At 42.8% G+C, this 22,880-nt stretch overlaps 1 protein-coding gene across 3 annotated transcripts in view; it reads left to right on the top strand.

Annotated features, from left to right (window-relative positions):
* LOC112562559 (neo-calmodulin-like) overlaps positions 1-18,053 on the top strand; it is a 28,442-nt gene extending 10,389 nt beyond the window's left edge. For 2 of the 3 annotated variants that reach the window (XM_025235853.1, XM_025235854.1), the window contains 4 exons: positions 13,320-13,463; positions 15,637-15,810; positions 16,165-16,245; positions 16,744-18,053. In XM_025235853.1, the coding sequence (XP_025091638.1) occupies positions 13,320-13,463; positions 15,637-15,810; positions 16,165-16,245; positions 16,744-16,778 (434 nt within the window). In that variant the 3' untranslated portion in view covers positions 16,779-18,053. Of the gene's footprint in view, positions 1-12,938; positions 13,041-13,319; positions 13,464-15,636; positions 15,811-16,164; positions 16,246-16,743 lie in introns of all 3 variants that reach the window. The other variant, XM_025235855.1, reaches the window with a different exon arrangement.
* The last annotated feature ends 4,827 nt before the right edge of the window (positions 18,054-22,880 follow it).

The raw sequence follows: 22,880 nt of genomic DNA, 5'->3' as shown, positions 1-22,880 counted from the left end.
AAACTGTTACATCGGATCATGTGTGATCGATAATATTGTAGTACCATAAGTGCAATCAATGATTTTGTCATTGTGCTTTCAAAGTGAACGGTGTGTCTTTTTCACATGTTGATTGTTTTGTCGAAGAAAATGTCTTTTCATTTTATTGTTGATGCTTTGCTTTTCGTGGCTGAAAAAATAACAGTTTCTTACTTTTTTTAAAATAAATTGATGGTATCTGACTGGTAGAGTACTGAATACAATATATTTTTGTATTGTTATTATGGCTCTTTTCGGATGTTTGTTATATTTTGCATTGAAATAGATTACAGCTTCGCATCTGGTAACATGTGAAATATACAAAAAGCGTTAAATTATTACTCTTAAAAACTTGAAAACTCTAAGAACAAAATACCTGAAAGGGGAGTAAAATATTCCCTTTCTTGGATAGGCTTTCTCAGATTTTGTTGGTCTGATTTCATTTCGTTGTGTGTGCGCGCGCGTGCGTGCTACTCGGCACTTAGCACTTATCTGGCATAAGTTTCTTTCAAAGGCTATTCTGAAATAAAATTGTTGAGATAAGGTAGTCTGGAACTACCCTGGTCACTTAGGGTTTGTTTACTGAGGTTGTCACCCCATATTTTTATTTTTGTTTTTAATTGTTAACTATGGGGCTGTATTGTTGTTAACTGACAGACTCTATTTTTATTAACTATGAGGCTAAGGATTGTTGTTAACTGTGAGGCTGACTCTGACTACAACGATAAGGTACCAAGGGTAATTTTAATGCATAATCATGGCTATTTCTCCTGAATCCGCCAGGTCCGGACTCCATAGCCTTAGTTTGAACAAGCTATAGCAGAAGTCAGCGAGCAAACAGGCAAAGCACGTGTAAGTGAAAGTGAGAGGAGGACGTATGGTCAATATCCCTTGTGCACTAGCGACGACGACACTGTGCTGGGTGAAGAAATGAAAAGAAAAAAAAAAAAACACCCAAGAATATGTTACGGATATGTACAGTCCGCGACTGCTTATCTTTAGCTGTTTTCTTGAGGAAATGGCGCTACTTATGTTCTCGACGAAAACGAGACAGGCTCAATTCTAATGATGTACTAGTGGGTCACTCCACCTCCCACATTCCGACACATACACAACACACAAACACAGCAGTAGAGCCATATATTATTTTATACTTTTCTGGTCTTGGTTTCGACACTATACTGACGTCACCTAAATTATCACTCTTTGCAACTTTCTAGCTGACAACAGATTTCTCGACTGATCCGCCACCCACACGAGTGGCATGAAAATTTAATGTAATTTTATGTAATCAGAATGTAGAATGTTCTAGCACTAGATGACAGAAAAGAACCAAGCGGCGCGCTGCGGATGTTTTATAAGTTTGGATTATCTCCCTGTCAGACTACCCATTGAAATCTTGACCTAAGGGCATCGCTGCACCAAGGGCAACCGGGAGAAAGATTCAATCACCTGAATTGTGTAAACAAAGCTTCAATAGAGCGGACAAACTCGATACTTTTGCTCTCTCTTGAGAGAGAGAGAGAAAGAGAGGAGAAAAAAGTTTGTAGGTTTTAATCGGTGTTTGCACAGCAATCGAATTTTCTTAGCGCGTGGCGAGTGCGGTATCTTGTTGTTGTGCTGTGCTAAACTATTAATGATGTTGGCTTGCGCGAGCGAGCCCTTATCACGTGTATATCCGGCCACCTTCTAATCGCTCAGCCAAAGGTGTTCATTCAGTCGCGATATCCGGCATGCAACAAAAGCAGCTGTCATGGATACAGCTGTTGACGTCAGGCCGGTGCAGACTGGATGACACTGTGCCAGTGACGTTATCGTGCAAATTTAACTCTCACGTGGGCTTCATGCTGCTTCAACCAGGAATTTCTTTTCAAGCAAACTGTGAATTAATAATTATTAACTGGATAGATCTATTCAAAAGAAAGTGTAAACGGAAAACTTTATCAAAATAAAAAGTAGCAGCGTTGTGGCAGGTGCACGACACGTCACGTTCACAATATGCTATAATCTCAAAATGGTATAAAATTAAAAATTTTCGTGAATTGAAGATCAGGTTCTAGCCTTGAGTACCAGACTTCTAAACAGAGCATCCAATAAAATTGTTAACCATCCAACTTCATTTTACCGTTGTTCGCGTGGGCGCTGGAAGCCAACAACTGTGAAAGCTCTGTAGCCGGAACTGAACATTTGTATGTACGCTAAACAATTCTTGCACGGTTTTCTGTTTCCAAAACGGAAAACCCTTTTACCCCCTAAATGTGTTTTACAATTTGAAATGTATCCAAATAAGGACACATGGCGTATAAAATGAATATACGTGTGTAAATTCGAGTGTATTCAAATCTGCACCATATCAGTGCTTATTACATGTTTTAACGCCGCAGATCATTGCTCATGCCTGCAAACAGACGTAGTAACAGAAAAGTGCTTAGACATGAATTAAACTTTGGTTTAGAGTGTGGACATACAGACAATCATAACCCCTTTGCCCAGTCTTCGAAATGTTGTAGTTTATCGCATTCTGCTGATCTCCCTTAGCCACACTATCGTCCCATCTGCTCATATCGACTCAGCAGCAGGTGGCGATGATTACCTCACTCCCAACTTTGAGCCACCTTCACTAACAGCTTCACGCTAAACACACATCAGTAAACATTTCAGCGGCGAGAAATCAGATACAAAAGCAGCCAACAAACTAAATGAAATAATAATAATAAAAAAAACTAACAGAATAAATAAACAAAGCCAAACAAACACAAAAACAAACAAAATGAAGATATGACTTTGCAGAACAGCCCGGATAAAACGATACACTACTCCCGTGTTGTGCTAATTTCTGCGCTTGGGTGACAATACACGGTTATTGGAAACTAGTCTTTTAAGGTAGCAATTTCTGCTCTTGTTTATATCATTTGCAAAGGACACTTTTATTGAAGTTCACTGAGTGTGTAGCGGACATTTTAGAATAAAGAGACTGCTTTAACAGCTTCACAGATGCGTGAATGTAAACTGAGTAGAGTGAGGAATGGAAGGAGCGATTTGTTTGTTTATTGGTGTTTTATGCCATGCCAGCAACTAAGGCTATATCATGGCAATAAAAAAGTTTTTATGTTTAAAAGTTTCAGGGTAAATTTTCTCCAGTTATTTAACTTAAAATCAGACCATGGTAATAAGTTAACTAGATGTTAAGAAAACAAATATGGTGTAAAATGGTGGTGAGCCCAAAAAGGCCGCCAACAAAAACAGAAATTACATAAGATATATTAGACTTAGATTTGGTGTAAAAGTCCTATTCTTTTTAAAAAAACCAAAAATAGCTGCGGATGGGGATGGACCTAAATAAAACATACAATGAATCCACTGTATAAAATTTTTGACGAATGGTCTGAAGCCCCGGACAGTTCATGAGAAAGTGTACTACGTCAAGATGTCCCACACCAGGGGCAACTGGTGGTTGTTCCCCTCGCAAGAGGTATCCTTGCGTGGCGTATGTGTGTCCTGTCTTTAGTCTTGTTAGGACTACCTCCTCCCGCTTGTGGTATGGCACAAAGGTGGGCGGTCAGAAAGACAGGGAAGAGTGGCGAATAATTTTATTCTGACAGAGGGTGTTCCAGAGGTTTTGCCATCGAAAGTCAGTATGTAGGTTGTAAGTACAGTTTTACAGTCAGATGAAATAAGGAACTGTATTTTACCAGGGACTGACATGCAGCCTTAGCAGCCTGGTCTGCTCGAACATTGCCTGGAATGCCAGAATGGCAGGGCGCCAGATAAAGACAAATGTCCTTGTTTCGTTCGATAAGTGCTGCATGAATTTTATGAATCTTGACCACAAGGGGGTGATCAGATTCATTTGAAATAAGAGCTTGGAGAGCAGAAAGAGAGTCTGAGATTATCAGAAAGTTGTGCTCCGAAGAGCGGTGAGCATGCTGCAAGGCAAGTGTGATAGCATAAGTTCGTGCTGTAAAGATAGAACTTTCGTCTGCCAAATCGGACTGAAGCAGCCCGTTGTGGTTGGCAGGATGGAACTGCAGCCGCAGCGACTGGCCACACTTGGGATTTTGGAGCCATCTGTATAGATTGAACAGAATTGAGGATAATCAGAAATAAGTTTACGAAAGTGTTGAAGATAGATGGGTCACTAGTGTCCCCTTTTTGAAAGTTGTAAGATCAAAGCGAATCTCAGGAACAGGAAGAGTCCAAGGAGGAGTTGTTTGTGGAGGTAAAGGCTCTACCTGCTTGATATCTACTCCGGCAGCTTGAAGATGAGTGCTACTCGAGTGAAAGAGGCTTTTTGCTCCTTGGTACGAATGGCATACAGGGCAGCACGCTGAGGTCTGAAGACAGCCACGATACGCAGGATTCCCAGGATGGATTTTAAGGCGACAGGCATACGATAGCATGAGTTTCAAACGACGAGAGAAAGTGGAGGCTCACCAGCTTCTGCGTACAAACTTGTACAGGAGTGGTGCGAAAGGCACCCAGACAGATGCGGAGGCCCTTGATGATGAATTGGATAAGAATTTTTAAGGTAGGACTCTCGAGCAGAGCCATAGATGATGGATCCATAGTCTAGCTTTGAGCGGATCAGGGCCACGGTAGAGACGTAGCAGAACCGTGCGATCCGCTCCCCAGCTGACATGGCCAACTACTCTAAGAATGTCCAAGGCTTTCTGACAAGATAGGCGTAGAGATTTGATATGAGGTAGAAAAGACAGTTTACGGTCAAAGATGACCCCAAAGAAATTTAACCCTCTTGGACCACCTTGAGTATCGTGCCTTTGACAGTGATAACAGGGTTTGGAAACATACCTCTCAGTTTGCAAAAGTGGATGCATACTGACTTCGTAGGAGAGAGAAATTGAAGCCGTTTTCTGTCACCCACTTTTGTACTGCATTTACGCACAGCTGAAGCCGGCGTTCGAGCATGGAAGGGAGCGGCCTCGATTGCAGATAGCAAAGTCATCTACATACAAAGAGGCCTCTAAACCTGGACAGACTGATTTCAAGATTGAGTCGATTTTGATGTTGAAAAGAGTTGGAGAAAGAATGCTGCCCTGAGGGACGCCCATTTCCTGTTCTGAGGATCAGACAGTATAGACCCTACTTGACTTGAAAATGGCGGTTTGAAAGAAAATTCTCAATGAAGAGTGCATATACGACCCCGGAAGCCCAGGGCATGGGAGGTCTAACAGAATACCCGCTTCCAGGTAGTATCGTATGCCTTCTCTAAATCAAAAAACACCCTAGAACTGTTCTTTGCCGACAAAAGCGTCCCTGACAAAGGTTTCAAAACGGACAAAATGGTCCAGGTGCTGCGGCGTTTTCTGAAGCCACACTGCAGGTTGGAGAGGAGAACTCTGAGATTCGAGTACCAGGTAAGGCGAGCATTTACCATGCGTTCTAGAGTTTACATAGACAACTAGTGAGAGCGATAGGGGTAAGAATTTGATCAGAGGTATCCTTACCAGGTTTTGGAATGGGTATAACTACTGCTCTCTCCACGAGGGGGGAAAACAGCCGGATACCCAAATAAAGTTGAAGATATCTAGAAGGAGAAGGAGAGAAGACTGTGGGAGATGTTTTAGTAGCTGATAGGAAATATTGTCAGGACCCGGTGCAGAATCCTTGCACTTTTGAAGGGCCTGTTGTAGTTCAGAAAGAGAAAAAGGTAGGTTGTACTTTTCGGAGTTGTCTGAAGAAAAGTCACAACCCGATGATTCTTGGACAGATTTTACGCGTTGAAAATCTGAAGAGTAGTGTGAAGAGGAAGAATTATGAGCAAAGGTGGATGCTAAGGAATTTGCGACATCCTGTACCTCTGTGAGAATAGAGTCTCCAACCCGCAGATGGCCTATTGACTCAGCCTGAAATCTTCCCTTTATCTTCCTTATGGCCGCCACACCCGCTTGAGAAGTGTACGGGAGGATAATGAGGACACAAATCTCTGCACGCAAGTTTTCTTGCCTGTTTAAAAAATATAACGGGTATGAGCTCGGGTACGTTAAAATTTATGACATTTCAGGAGTGGGTTGACGAAAGGCAAGACGCTGGGCTTTTTCCGCGCGCGCTGAGCTACCTACACTCCTCTGAAACCAAGGCACCCTTGTCGGTTATTATGGTGCCTTAGTACCGGAATCGTTTCTGATGCAATTTTATTTAAACTTGTAGTGAAACTTTAGCAGGGTGTAACATCGGGTCTTTTCTAATGTCTTCAATCTCAAAATTAAAAAACGGGTTTCTGGTAAGGTGGGTGGAGCAGAGGGTCTGAAATTCAAGCCAGTCTGCCTTAGTTAAATTCCACCCACCTTTGTGAAGGTTATCGTCCCGCTCCAGACCATTTGTAAAATGTAAAACAAGGGGAAATGATCGCTGCCACACAGGTCATCATGTAGCAGCCCAGTTAAAATCTAATAAAAGTGCTGGGCTGACCACTGACAAATCAATAGCTGACTCTGTGCTGTTGTGTGGACGGCAAAAGGTGTTTGAACCGTCATTCAGAATACAGAGATCATTTTCCATAAAAAATGATCCCAACAACTCTCCTCTGGTGTCAGTCGAGGCCCGCCCCACATGGGGTGGTGTCCATTAAAGTCACCCAAAAGAAGGACGGGAGTAGGAAGTTGGGTTAAAAGACTCTCAAGGTCCTGTCGGGATATCCGAGCTGATGGAGGTAGATAAAGACTGCATATAGTGATAGTTTGCCCAGAGAAACTCGGGCAGCAACAGCTTGAAGATTAGTATTGAGTGGAACCTGGCTATATAAAAGGTTTGAACGAATAAAAAGAGCAGTCCTCCTGAAGGTACGTCATTTGGAAGAGTCTTGACGTAGAACTCGATAGCCTTTGAAGGAAAAAGAGTTTGTTTGAAGAAGATGAGTCTCTTGCAGAGCTATTACATCAAGAGAAAAGCGAGATGTTAGGCATCGGAGTTCTTCAAAGTTTGCTCGGATTCCTCGACAGTTCCATTGAAGGATTATAGACATGTGTTATCTGTGAGGAAGGGACGTAGATCGCCCATAGTAACTGAAGGAGAAGATCCAGGAGAGGGCAGGGGGACGGCGGGAAGGAGAAGGCGACATTAAGCGTCGCTCATCCATATCCATCCCCCTGCTCGCCAAGAGGAGTGAAGCGATTAAGAACTGGTATAGGTGCTGCTGTGGTGGTCCCGGGTGTAGTGGATTTTTTCAGGTGATTTTTGTTTTGTTTTGGTATTCTTGTCTGTCTGTGGTGTGGTATTCTTGTTTTTTGGTTGTTTGAATTGCGCGTTTGCTGTCTGGCGGTGTTTCTGGTTGGTGAGGTGGAAGGCTTTGACTGTGATGCTTGTGTAGCTTGGGATGCTTGAGTTTCTGTGTTGACTGGCGCCACCACAACTTGCAGGAGGAGGAGGAGGAGGGGAGGAGGAGGCGGCATAGATTGAGTTATAGGAACAGGGCCTTCTGAGGAGACCCAAGTCATGTCAGTCTGTATGGACACAGAGGTGGAAGGTCGCTTTATGACTGCTGCTGAATAAGATATGGAATTCGAAGTAGATGGTGTTCCTGAGGAGCCACCCACTACGCGACGGCGAGCCTCAGCGTACGAGACGCCAGATTCCGCACGTACGCGTTGAATGGCTGCCTCTTCCTTCCACTTCGGGCAGTCTTTAGATGATGCGACGTGTGCTCCATCACAGTTTGCACATTTTGCGCTTGAAGAGCAATCAGCTGCCGCATGGCCGGTACCGCCGCAGCGAAAGCAGCGGGCCTGGGACCTGCAGAAGCTTGCCCCATGACCATAACGCTGGCAGTTGAAACAGCGCAAGGGAGATGGAATGAAGATTGAAACTTTTACCCGTAAGTACCCGACTTCAATGAAGTCGGGTATTTTGGGTAGACAGAAGGTTAGAAATAAGGTGTTTGTGGGAATAGATTTCCCGTCCCTCTTTAGTGTGACTCGTTGTACTGCTGAGACCCCCTGAGATGCCAATTCTGACCTGATGTCAGTCTCAGTCATCCCAGCAAGGTCTGGGCAACGAATGACCCCTTTCGAAGAGTTGAGGGATCGATGTGATGTAACTTTTATGGGGCGATCAACGAACTGTTTACCGTCCCATCGGCGTAGGGCTTCAGAAGCTTTTTTATTTGCGCACTGAACAAGGAATTGTCCAGAGCGCAAACGTCTTACAGTTGAAAAATTGTTGGAAATGTTTTTAAAACCTTTCGCTATGGCAAAAGGTGATAGAGACGAGAGAGGTCGGTCCTGCTCTGCGCCTTCTACCACCAAAAAACGGGGCCAGGCCCCCTCAATACTTTCTCTCACTTCCTCTTCACTATCAGAGGAATCATCTTCACGTATGCGTTTCCCCAGGTTAGATAATTTTTTGGCCATGATAAAAAGATTAACGTTTCGTTCCTTGTGCTCCCCACCCACCACGGAGTCCAACTAGGGGATGCGACCGAGCGGTACCACTTGGGTATTTCCAGCAGGGTCACACCAGGGCTACACAAGGAATATACTCTGGCCTTCCAGAAGCAAGACCAGATTGACCCCGGCCGCAGCCTTCTAGCAAGCTAGGGCAATTCACGACCAGCCGCTTGATTGGTGTGGGCCACACCAACCCCCCGTCTAGGGGAAGTCCGGGCCAAAGAGGTGTGTTGGTATGATGAGCCGTAACCCATCAGGGACCTCAACCTCCAGGATCCCATTCTCCCCCGACACGGGTCGCCCTGCACGGCAAACGCAGGGGACCTAAAGAAGGCCGCAGACAGGAAATGATGTTCGAAGAAAGATGTAATGGGAGAAGGAAAAACAGAAGAAGGACCGGTGAAGTCAGAAGAAAGGAAAGGTAAAACTGTAGTATATGAGGGAGATGTTTACTTTGAAAAAGAATAGAGATGAAAGGGCCAATGAAGCAAGAAAAAGAAAAGCCTGAGGAAAAGGGGTGGGCCAGCTTTGTCACCCAGCCAGAGAAAGGCTGGGTGTTCGCCCCCGGCACTAGAAGCCGGGCCCTTGGGGGCTGGAAGGAGCGATAACAATAATAATAATAGTGTGATTTATATAGCTCATAATCACGCTTAAGAAAGAGCATGCTCTCAGCACTGAAGACAAGTAGGAGACATGAACAGAATAGGAAGGACGGAAAGATTGAGAGCTATGCAGACAAGTACTTAATAAAAACATAGACACAAAGAGGGAATCCGGCAACAAACATTAAGGATGGAGAGTATCATAAATCCGGAAAGGATGACGAGCAGGTGAACTATTCAGTTGACTATAATCACAACTATTGACAACAATGTTGATCAGTGTAAGCAGTAATGGTGGTGAAACAGATGTGTTTTTAATGCACGTTTAAAGGATTCGATGGTGCGTAGATGGGTGTGGAGGGGAAGAGAGCTCCATTGCTTTGCAGCACAGTAACTACAAATACTATATGTGGTCGTTCTGGCGACAGGGATAGAGAGCGTGCAGACATTAGACGGAGAGTGGAATAGTCTTGCTAGGGGAAGTTCAGACAAATAGTGAGGGCAGGATGCAGATGGCATCCGCATTACTCTGAATGCATGACAGCGGTATTCTGCGATGTCATTCCAAATGGCAGTGCATGACTGCGTGCTCAGTGACATGGTCCTGCATGCTAAATGACAGCGTGACTCCGTGGAGTTCAGTAAACACATTCATCATTATCGACGTCGTCGTCATGTTCAGCGTTGAAACGTCGCTCACGTGAACAAGACAGAACGCGAGTCGAACTAAAACTAAACTTTATTGTCAGCTAGTTCTGGCACTATGCCTGCTAAAACACTGGAGTTGCTTAATTAACATGCATGTTAGGGATGACTGCGCCTCTCAAGAATGACAGCATCGAGGCAGCTGCACAATGACTGGGCTGAGGTCGGTACAAAATACTGTCACATTAAAAGTGGAATACCACCCGTACAATATCGAGAGGCAGACATACAAAACTCATAATGTAGAGAATACAGCCAACGAGAGCTTTAACGATCTCATTCTGTGCTTCGGATGTTGGAAGGCACTTGCGTCGCAAATAGATTATCCACCCAGTATTTTAGAATGTCTCATTTAAAAAAAAAAAAAAAATAAAATAAAACAACCAAAAAACTCATCTGTCTCTTAGAAAATATATTATGGACTGGCTTTTAAAGTACACTATCTTTATCTCTTTATCAACTTGAAGGCAACAAAGCTTTCTCCAAACAGGTAAATATCCAGATGCCATAACATTTATTACTCGTCGATTGGAGAACCCTTTCAATGTCTAGCTGTATTTGGCTGACATTTAATGTTAGTGATACAGTCGACAGCACTTGCTGCACACAGCAACATGAAGGTAGCGAAGAAGAGAAAAAAACAAAAGTAACGCGAGCCGAAAAGTGTTTAAAGACTCACTTCAGTACTTCAAACTTTTCGCAGATATCGATAGATAATGAAAACATAAATTCACTCCGCAAATGTCAACGTTTTATGCGCAGTCTCTTATGAAATATCCGGTTGCACAGCACGAGTTTTGTACCTGCAATTAATCAACGCGTGCTAAATCAGGACTCCAGCCATCGCTGCTGTTTGCAAGCCGCGTGAAAGATTTCATCGGTCAGTCTTCTCTCTTCGTCCTCAAAAATACATTTAACGAGAAAAAAAAAAAAATCTGTGAATGTCTCGAAAGAACTATCGGGATGCATTCTCCCCTCATGATTGTGTGATGCTCGTGACAAATTACACTTTTCCTAAATTTGGGTGAATACCACTTTCCTTACCATTTTCAGTATACAAACATATAAAGATCACCATTCACAGAAAATACTATATACGTCATGATTGTATATGGGAGTGCTGCGATCACATGTAAATAAGATGCACAAACGTGACTCGCGAAAGAATACAAAACTTGGGGGCATTTGAGAATCGGGTGTTTTAGACAGGGTTGTTTGTAAACAGTTCGTTTAAGACTCTATATTTCGGAGACGATTCAGAAGGTCAGTATCTGTTAAGTACAACTTGCCATTTTCTATAACATAGGTAAAATTCGTGAGTTGACGCTTGTACACAGGTATATACTAGAACGCACACCAGAAATGGAAGTGCCCAAGGTCTTTAACCAGGTACTCGATCTACCTGTGACTCCTTTGGAGTGCAGCTCTCTGAACACCCATAGTCTGAGTAATAGTTTACCCTGGCGGCGCGCTTCCGTCACTTATACCCGGCCCCTGTGGGACCTCGACAGATCTTTTACCGGCAATCGAGATGCCAAGAGCCGTCGTCACGTAGTGGCTAGCCAAACAGCATCACTTAAGGTTTCGCGTTGCTCAGACCTTAAGAACTTTACCGTGAATGTCAAGTGTTTAATCACAAAAATCTGAAGTGGACCTATTTTTTACGTGCGGCACCTTTGATCTTCTTTTTTGTGTTGCGGGTTTTACGGGTAGCACTTTTGTCTGATCTTTGTTTTCGTCTTGCCATTTATTCTCTCCTGCCGAGGTTCAGAGAAGGACTGCGGTCATTGCTAGCGAGCCTTCAAACCGCCTAGAGTGGCGCTTACATGTTAAAAACGAGCTCGTGATAAATGAACAGGTAGGTGATGAATAAATGACCTTTCTGCTGGAGAGGTGGATGGAGGGGGAGAGCAGAAACAGGTTCCACTATTGAAAAAGATTATAGACCAAGATAATACAAAAGTGGGTTAGAGAGAAGACCGAGAGAAACAGCGATACACACAGGAGAGAAATAGGGAATAAGAGCGAGAGAAAAAGACATAGAACGATGTAAAAAGGGCGTAGAAGCAAAAGTACAAATACTTACACTAATCATCACCAAAAGAAAATAGTGTCGAGATAATTTTATTTTTCTTAGACTGAGATAGGCTGAACCAGACCTTCAAGCGTTTGCACACGTGTATATGTCTGAGTGAATGTATGTGTATGTCTCCATTCTTCTTTATTTCACTCACGGGTTATCCATGTCTGCATATTTCTGTTGGCGCGTGCTGACGTTCGTGGGCGCGCGGGCTCAGTCCTTTCATTCACAACTTGCCACCGTATCGACACGCCCTACCTGCCAGCACAAAAGCTCAAAGGCTTCGTTTCTAGGCGAACCGGGCACCACATCAGGGAGAAGTATTGTAAAATGTATATTTATGGTCACTCGCTGTATGCCGTCCCTCCCGTTGCCCCAGGAGCCGTCCCTTTCCTCCCGCTGTGGCAGCAATATCAGGCTGGATTTCAACCGTCGCGGAACCAGTCGCCAGCTGATGACAAACGCGCCCAAATGTGTTTCAGTGCGCTCGGTCCGATGCGAGGGTCTGTTAGATCCAATAAATATGCCATCGCTCATTTCACAACTGTCGTCCTAGAGGCCTGATTACAGCTTTCGTGTTTATCGTCTTTGATAAGAGCCTGTTTTGATGTTAGCGGTGAAAGTCCTAAAGTGGGCGAAAAATTAATTCCGAAGCAGGATTTTTTGTTTTGTTTGTTAGGCTTCAAGTCGTATTACTTTCAGCTATTCTTGGTGTAGGTAGGGCGCGAGCAAGAGTCCGTTAAAGATATAATGAAGTGCAATTTGTTTTTCTAATGACTCGGCAAGATACTATTTCCAAAACTTACACAAAACGAGGGCGACATTTGACCTAAGAGGCTTATGAACGGGGCTTTATGTTGAGAGAGCGAGATTAGCAAAGTACAATTCAATACAACTTTGTTAGTCCGCATGGACAATTACATGTAAGATATTTAGATACTCATACGCTAGCCATATACAGCTAAGTATAATTTGTGTCACGGGAACTCGAGTACACGTAGACGCTCTGTTAGTTAATCTCATGTCCCTTCTGTAACAATATACTTGTTGACTACAGTGAATTAAGTTCCTACCATGTGTACTTTGTTTTACCACAGAGCAACAGTAGGTACAGTTGGCACTCTGTTTTAGGTCATCTCAGGCCAACACAATATCACGGCCAGCAGAACTGATCACGTGTGCAACACGTAGAATGAATGAGTTGCGGTGACAATTTGTTCTGCATCAGGAATAGTAAGGATTTGCTGATAACTTAAGATTGTCAAGTCCCTCTGCATGGTTTCGATGATGTACATTGTACATCATTGTTCATCTATCCATTTCCACAGTCCTCTCGGTCTTTATTGTTTCATGCTTCTGCTTTTTCTTCTTTCTACTCCTGCTTCATCCTTGCATGTTTTACCTGCTCCTATTTCTACACCTTTCGTGTCGTTTCATGTTTAGTCTCCTACTACTACATCCTGCATCTTTCTCGTGTTTTGCCTGCTTCTGATTGTCATGCATCCTGCACAGAGATACGCGAGGCGTTTGATGTGCTGGATAACGACAAAGATGGCCGACTCAACGCGGCGGAGCTGGAGACACTGCTACGCGGACAGTTCGTAGTCGCCTCCAACAAGGAGCTCAAAGAACTGCTGGAAAACATGGATGCAGACAGTGAGTAAAAGTCAAATTGTACAATCATCTTAGCACCCTGAGAAAAAAAAAACAAACAGCACAGTGTTGTGACATTACCCAGGAGACATTTTTTCTGTGCAGGCAATAAAACTAGGACTGGACTGATTGCTTTTGGTGTCTCTATTGTCGTTAGGATTGACCATTCTTCTTGAATTGTATGATTACCGTTGCATATGGACAGGAGATACCAAGGTCTGCTGGCATTATCCAGGACTTTTGACAGAGCCGGACCCAATGCTCATGCCAGTTCTGAGGTGGAAACAAAATATCTTCTTCTCTTTAACCCTTCATTCCGTCACCATTTGACTCAAGCTGCCTTGCTGTACTTCAGCTGTCATATTTGCTATTTTTTTTCAAGAATTTTTTCTAGGCATTTGCTTAGAACCTTGTTTGCTAACCTGATGACATGGGTACAAGTTTTCCGTCTGCGGACACGAATACCCCTTTTTATAAATCATTCTTTTAATAACTCCTAGTTCACGGGCTAGATCCCATAGTATACTTCAGTAAAATATGTGTACAGTGATAGACTTGAACTTACTGACGGTAAGGATAATGCACTGCGTGCCCTGCATAGCTTCTATTTGCGGAGTTATCAGTAACTGGCATTTTTAGATGCAGCTTGTTCGCCATGCTTGAACAGATCTCTAAGAGTGAGTCAATGACTTACTGAATTTAGCAAAGCTTTTAGAAGTACAACAAAACTGTAACATAGGCCTTAACAATTCTAATCTTTGAAAAGCCAATACGCGTCTTCTGTCCCTGCCCGTCGCTCTCATTTCATTCCCTGCATTGTTATATATTCCTTTGGGTGAAGATTAAGAAACTGATCCAAAGTTAATTAAATTTTACACTGATTGCCACAGTGGTGTTCTGCTTCTAACTACTAATTTTACCTGGAAGGGGATAGCCGAGCGGTTAGAGCACTGGTGCCCGAACACGGAGGTATGCCGGTCGATACTCTTGTGGCACAGCGAGCTTCCCTGAATCGACCCAGTTATCGGAAATGGGCATCTGACTACATAGAGCAGGGATCGGGAATTCTTTTTTTCTTCAAGAGCCATTTTGATATTTATGACAATGACAAAAAATATCGCAACAAAACTTTTTTAGTGAAAGTATAGCAGCAGCAGCAGCAACAACAACAACAACGACAACGACAACGACAACGACGACGACGACAATACTTTGATGTTTGATGCGACATAGTCGAAGAACGCTACGCGTATAAACAGCCAACATCAAACCGGAAGTGATCTACCCTTGGCTTGGGGTGAAGGTCACATGAATGCATAATTCTCCAAAGTCATCTATATAGGTGGGCAGTCGACGAGAAGCAAACGCACTATGAACTCTCATATCCCGTAATGGACACTCCTTGCTTGTCCCTTAAATTATCGTTATCATTATTTATTTAATATACAATCATGCTGCTATGAAAAAAATCTTAGATTTACTGAAATCTGCGATTGCCTTGGCGGGCCAGATAAAATAACTTGGCGGGCCGTACGTTCCCCAACCTCTGCCATAGAGGGTTGGGAAAGAGAAAGCAGTGAGAGGGAAAGAAGATTGGCACCGCCCTCATGAAAATGGTGGCTCTAGAAGCGTGTGACCTTTAGTCTCCTGTCCCTGAATTGTTATAGGCCTAAAAAGGGATAGAGGATGGCTCTTACTTTTTATTTATTTTAGTATTAATAATCAGTGTCGTCAGTAAGTTTGACCTTTTCCTCCCATTAGCCATTGCCAAAGCCATTAAGAATCACAAAATCAACCAGTAACTTTCATGAGTGGTTGCAATAGTGCAACTACCGTGACCATACCCTGGTTCCTTGGAACAATTGTCGTATATCAAGGGCAAATACAGTTAGGCAATAGCTAGATGTGATAAACAAGTGTTGTTTGTGCTTGTGTTGTTGAATGATGTGCGCGAAATCAGTGCTGTGTTGTTCACGCTCCATGATCAGAGACAGCGTGCAGACATTTGTTCAGATTTTTAGTTTTGTGGAATCACACCGACACCGGATAACTCACTGACGGTGCAAAGGGTGTCATCTATGTTTATAAATACTGACCTCTAGTCTGGACGCTTTCATGAATGGCTCTGCATCTATGTTTGTACTCACTGCGAAATGTTTTTTTCTCTGTGCCCCAGAGGACGGGTCAGTTGATTACGAGGAGTTCGAGGCGTTTGTGGCGAAGAACGGGCTGTACAAGGCCAGCGTGGAAGAAGTGTCTCAGGAGCTTAAGGATGCCTTCCAGGTTTTCGATCGTGACGGTGATGGGTACATCGACGTCGACGAGTTCAAAAGCGTCATGATGAACATCGGTAAATTAAAGATTTAATTATGAACATTGGTAATTTGAGAACGACCAGTGGTAAGTCGACTGTTAGGTTCAGGTTTGTGATGGGCATTGGTCAGTCGACCTATTGTTAATGAATACGGGTAAATCCATCTCTTGATGATAGATGTTGATAAGCCGACCACCTGTGGATGATCATCGGTAGTTTGACCACTTGTTAGTCTGGTCGTTTATTTTTTTAAATTAGAATTAAAGTAGTAATAAGTTCGCAATGCAGAGAATGGCAAGCAAAGACTAGTAACTCGTCGTCATGCCCATACATCGCGATAAACTTTCTAGCCGTCCAGAGAGTTTTATTGCAGTTCGTTACTTGTGGCAGGTGACAAAATGTCAGAAGAAGAGGTGAAGAAAATGATGGAGGAAGCCGACTCCGACAAAGATGGAAAAATAGACTACAATGGTTAGTATCAAGCTTAGAAATTATACGTATACATTATATTTATGCTTATATATGAGCATACAATTATATATAATTATTACTTATGCATGTAGTAATAAATAAGCAGCAGCAGAAGTTCTTATCGCTGTACCCTTCAGATTCACTGTATTTAATAAGTCATGTGGCAAAGACTCCTTACATTTATCTGACAACGGACTCTGAACTTCCTCTAGAGGCCACTATAGGCGTCGAACATTTTATAAATCAGCAATGTTTATACAGAAAGAAAGAAAAGGTCATCGAGAACAACAATTCTTATTTGATAAGGGTAATAGAGTACAAGTCAAGCTTTTATACATTTAGTTCAGGAACATCTTAAAACAAGAAAAACACAAAGCTACAATTAATGCAAAACAAAGGGGTGGTCGGGGAAAAGAGAGTCAGACTGTAAGCCTCCATATTGCTTGCTATTGATTGTATCCTCTCCTCTGTGTGTATATGTGTTTTAATGTCTTTCAGAATTCATTCACTTCATGAGCAAGGGGATGTACTAAATAAGCCACTGCCTTCGCATCAGTATTGTCTTATCGTTCCTGCGCCTCTCGTGGTCGCGGAGCAGATGTTCCGTCCAACCAAATATCTTTCCCACCGCTGCTGGTTCGGTGGACATTTCCCTCAGAATGACGTCCGCTCAGTCTCGCACAGACAGAGAGAGAGAGAATCCGCTGTCGATGCCTAGAGCTTCACGGGATCGGTGAGTCTGTGGACACTGAAGAGACTTGCCCCAAGCCCGTGGGCACGTCGCTGTGTGCGAGACGCCTTCAACTAGAGATTGCTGCCACAACGATCAATATTTTTCTACACCCAGAGCCTTTGTCACATCTTTTCTACAAGTCAAAACGGCCTTTGAACTGTTGCAGACTTTGATATTTGATAACCTGTTCCCACCATCCCGGAAGTTATTTTTGTTGAAATCGATGGACGTTATATGGGTGATTCGGAACGCGCACGTACCGTGTCAGTAACAGTTGCTGTTGCTTGGTCACGTGTGGTCAATGCACGATTTTTTATTGGTTAGAACTGCTGATATTTTCTGCTTCTTTAACCTTTTTTTTCCTTGTCTTTGTTCAGCAGTAATAGGCATGCTGTTGGTTGAGATTTTACTCAAGTCCCTTGCAGGTCTACAGGGCACAAAGGGTGGAGGTGTGCCTTTTCACCGCCACCACACCACCTTCCACGGCAGATGCTAGAGATATATGAAACTACTGCTACTGCACTGTGCGAACATCATAGTGCTACTGCACCCTGCTAATGGTGGCTTTAACTCTACTTTTTTCTGTCTGCGCATATATACATCCACTGCCACCTACATATACTTACAGATACACGCAAGCATGAATAACTCAAAACCCATAATCGTTTAAACCTTTCAAAAATGGTCTAAATCATAACTGTCAATTTTTTTCTCCCTTCAAGCAGTGTTTTAGATGATGATCATTTCTCTGTTTTTGTATACCCCATAATGTTTAGTAATGCGCTACATAAATCTACTATTACTAAGGAGATGCAGTATTTGTTTGTTTATAAATACAACACCTGCATGCTGATTGTTCGCTCCCTTAGCACAATATAGCACGTCCACTTACCTCCTTAACGACACTTGTTTCCTTATCGAACAAGAAAGGGTTGAAGATAGTGATCAAAACTGGAAAAAAAGAAACGACGCACTGTTATTTATTTATTTATTTATTTTTTGGCTCTTTTTTATTTTCACCGCACTTCCCAAACCTTCGGTAAATACACTATGAATAAAATAATTTCAGAATGTCGCTGACGTCTTCTGAGACAGTATATAGTTACAGCTGTGTGGCTGGCAGGATAATTATGGTTACAACTGTTAAGCAGCTAATGACCATAGAGCTATTTTCTAGTCGAAGAATATCTTAACAGCTATTTGTATGACGTACAATATTTTTACAGCTGTTCGGAGAATGCCCCTTGTGAGTTTATCGACAAAGGACATGACAGCTGCATCTAAAAATGGCGTTAGAGTACTGTGTCGGACAAACTATTTTTGTTGTAGAGAAAAATGATGATCGATGCACTTGCATTATTTCGATATGAGACGGGCGGGGGCCTAGTTCCTTTGTGGGGCACACCCGGGGACTCCAATGAAGGGTACGTTGCCAGGGTGTGAGGGTGATTTGCAAGACAAGTGAGACAGCCTCAGCAAGTGAATACTGTTTACCCAGTGGAACACAAGCTTTCCACCTTTTACCATGCTTTAGAGCCCGTTGAACCCCGTAAATCAATTCGAAAGAAAACAAAGAATGTTCGCAAACAAAACAAGATACATTAAACAAAATATCGCTTCTAGTCTTTTCAGTTAGCGACCCATACCTTGGTGCAAAACGGCCTCTACACTTCTACACTTCCTCTTCAGCCAGCCTCGTTCTTACCGCCGTGCTTTGTACGGGCATGCGCGCGACTGTTAACAAGTTTACAACTGCCTTGTCTTCGTCAAGGCTGGGTGACTGACAAGTAGCGGGACAGCAAAAAGTACCCTCATAATTCAAAACAAAGGAAGTCGATCTGTTCGGTTCCCGCAAAGCATGAATTACAACGAATATAAAATTCCCAAAGAAAATTTCTTTGATGTCGAGTGTAAGAACTCTACGGCTGGAACGTGCTGGAACAAGTCACAAGCCAACCAAAATGCCCAGGAAAAATTTTAACACGCACAATCATCAAACAAACAATATGAGAGACAAAGAAGAAAGCGGAAGGGAAGGGAGGAAGAAGATGTGAAAAAGAAAGGCAAGACAAAGGTTCTAGAAGGTCATAGAGTCACAGCAACCGATACCTGGCCTTGACCTTTGGTGTTTGAGCAGCTTGGTATTGGAGACAAAGAGATACAGCCAGTATAGCCGAGTGGTCACAGCACCGACATCTGCTTCGATACCCGTAAGGCGCACATCTACTCTAGCTAACCCAAATGTTGAATGGGCATCTGGCTACTTTAGACAGGTGTGAGGAAAGAAAGGCAGAAAGATGGACGCGGCAATGAATCTAGCATCTTTTTTCCCCATAAAAGCCGAACTTTAAGAGCTTCGCATACTTGTAGGTGCACGAGGTAACACCTTTTAAGTTTTAAGGGTACCTTCATAAACACACATGCACGCAATGCATACACAGTTGGGAAGCACACATACATTAGAAGAGACCGGTGTTTCAAAAAAAAAAAAAGATATCGACGGTCTTTCCTGTAAACATGTGTCTCATAAACAGAGAGGCATCAAGATATTGGAGTCAAGATATGAACCCAGGACACCCGATTCTTGCAGTCGTAACAAGCGTGTTAGCCACTGCGCCACCAGCCTAGAAATACATTGGCAGGTCATGGGGCTACTTTATACGTTTTAATGAACAGTTTTCACTCCAGCTAATAAACACTTTCCCCGCGACACAAAACGCATTGACCATACAGCTTAAAGTGAATTAAATGCATGTTGTTTCGCATAGATGTAGGATGCATGCGTGTATTGTGTATCTGTGTCTGTTCATGCACGTGTATCAATTCTCATAATCATCAGCCCTTTCCGGACGGAAATGGAAACTGTCTTGCCTCAGCACTGTTTATAGACGTGACAGAGCTATTGACAGAAAACTTGCTGCTGGCTGTGGCAGCTTTGTAGTGACGGGCCGCTGGCAGAAGGATGAATGAGATCCAGCATCATAGCAGGAGGATTGGAGGTAAAGACCAGCAGACACGGAGGGTCCACTTCCACCCTTCTTTGAATTAACTGATGTCATCTGAAGCCGACAGACCAACAAAGTGTAGTTGTTGACAAGTCAATCATAAGGGCCGTTTTTTCATAGCATCGCGCGCGCACACACACACACAGATACACATGTCATATGACATAGCTAAAAACGAAAAAAAAAAAAAAGTGAACCACGAACTGTAACATATTTTTTTTTAAAGAAGCAAGTCACATATTGCAAGAAAATAAAAGTAAAGATAAAAACTAACAAAGAAAGAGAAAATTGAGAAAATGGGTTACCATGTTCATCGTCAGATGACTGCAAAGATGATGTGAGCTTTAAGTTTTACAATACTTGAAAAACAAATAAAGATATAAAACAAAAAACAAATCAGTGTAGGAAGACAAGAGAAAAGAGCGGTAAAGGTAGACTACACGTGACTTTGCACGATTGGACGAATTCATTAAGGACCCGTGCTTCTGACTATGTCATCATGATAAATGATGTCATTGGGCTACGTCATCATAGTAAATGATGTCACTGGGCTACGTCATCATAGTAAATGATGTCACTGGGCTACGTCATCATGGTAAATGATGTCATTGGGCTAGGTCCTCAAACAGGTCGTATTCCTGCGACTGACACACAACATTTCATGCACAAACGGGTGTCGGGCAGAGAAAAGATCGCTCCAGATAATCGCCAAGAGGAATGTTTGCACAAGCGGCTTGTCTTGATAAGGTGATGCCGTGGCTGGGTCACTGACGAACTGCTGTTACCAAAGATATCGCTCAAGGACTCTCTAAGCGTGGACACGTCCCAGAATGGAGGTTAATTTTAGCACCTTTTCCGTTTTCAAGACGAAATCAATCAACTAGCGAAAGACGTGAAAAGAACAACACAGTAATCGTTGCTCTGTCGGGAAGCATTAAAAACATGTCAGGGCTAGCCTCAGGAACAGAAAACGTGTTGGTTCTGAATTCTCTGACAGGGTTTCTATGAAGGAAGATGTTTGGACAGACGAGCTGGATGAGACATGTCGCAGACGATCCGTGAGGTCTCTCTAGGGACGTGGTCAGCAGTCAGGTTCGCTACACATTTCTAGCAATATGACGGAAAATGAATCAACTTTTTCAGAAAGACTGCAGTGACTTTGCACGATTGTAAACATTTATTAAAAACCTGTACTTTTGATATTTCACTGTTAAAGTGCCAGTGTCGTCTACGTTATCATAATAAATGATGTCTCGAGTTTATGCCATGAAATTTCGGTCCCTTCCTCGACACGAGCTAAAGATTCAATTTGCTTACACAATAAGCAGATTTTTAAATTATATTTGAAGCACGCAAGTCCCGCTGGAACATGCTGAGATTAAATCAGCAGCCGCAGCCCTTCTCCGGACGTGACGTCCGATGGGACCTTTTGCCAGTTTTGCTGTCATTTATTGTTTATTAACAGGCTTATCCTTCGTTTACCGGCATTTCACTTTTGGCTTTCTCTCTCTCTTTTGAGCGTTTCCCTGGCAGTTGAAGTTTCACTTCGCTCGCTTATTGGCGATCACGTTGGAACGATACATTGGTCAGATTGTTACATTATGAAATAAATCACGCAGAAAAAAACAAAAACGAAATAAGGGAGCAAACCATTGAAATAATCATAAATTATTTTACAGTAAATTATTTCCCTTGCCCAGCCGAATTGAATAACTCGATCCGGTGATATACAGTAAATTGATTTGCAAATTGATGGCGAAAGCTGTTTGCTGCTGCTGAATTAAAAAAAAAAAATTGCTAAAAAATTGAAGATGGCGTCATAAAGAGAAGTAAAATTTGCTTCCTAAATTCCATAAATATCACAATTCCTTTGTGTATTTCTTATAAGTACTTTTTCATGAACTGCACATGATCTAGGACAGTGGTTCTCAAAGTTTTTCGGACCGCGGACCACTTTACTTAAGTAAAAGCTATGGCGGACCACCAAGGCCTAAGTAAAAAATATGGCGGACCACCAAGGCCTAAAAATCAGTCTGTACTATGAATTTCAAATTTAAATTGCCGCCTTTGTTTCATTTTAATTCAAAACTATCTAAATGTCCTTTTGTGACAGTAGTATAGTAATAAGTTGACATAAAACTACTTACCTCGTTCTTTGTAATTAAAATGTTAATGCGAGGAATACATCACTTTAAACATCACTTTGCTGACATATGACGACTGTCAGCCGCGGACCACCTGACTTATGCCCGCGGACCACTAGTGGTCCTCGGACCACACTTTGAGAACCACTGATCTAGGACTGTCTGTTGGTGAAAAGAGAAAGAGTACATCCTCTGCAAATTTCGGTTAGAATCCGGCGAACTGTGTGTACCGATTGGCATGCGAGCGAGTGCACACTAATTTAATATAACTATTTGTCCTTTATTTAGACAGAAAAATGCAATTGAAATACTTAAATTGATATAGATGAGCGGCCACGTTGCCTATTGTTTATTCACGCGTTTCCCCTTGCTCTCATCGACTTACAAACACCAAAGATTGAAAAAGAAAAAGCTGGATGGTGGCAAGGACTTGTAACTTCTAACGGGTGACGTTGATTCTCTCAGGCCGGCAGTACAGCAGTATAATTTCTCTTGGCAGTGGAGAAGGAATTTTCGTAGTTGATGCATACACGTACAAGACTCAGGGAAAATCTGCTACACTTTATAAAAAAAACACACACACACAGAGTGTGAGTGAAAGAGAAAGTCAGGAAGCAAAACCCAGGAAGGGCAGGGTTCAAGGACTGTAGCCTTTTGATTTACGATTGTGTTTTGGCTTGTAGACTAGAATGTGTTAAAGAACAGAAGGCAGGGTCATTGTCAGGTCAAGGGTTCTGCTGACTGATTGCTGGC

The sequence above is a fragment of the Pomacea canaliculata genome, linkage group LG4 (assembly GCF_003073045.1).
Source record: "Pomacea canaliculata isolate SZHN2017 linkage group LG4, ASM307304v1, whole genome shotgun sequence".
NCBI classification, from domain to species: Eukaryota; Metazoa; Mollusca; class Gastropoda; order Architaenioglossa; family Ampullariidae; genus Pomacea; species Pomacea canaliculata.
The sequence above is the reverse complement of the archived record's forward strand: the minus strand, read 5'-3'. Positions and strand labels throughout refer to the sequence as shown.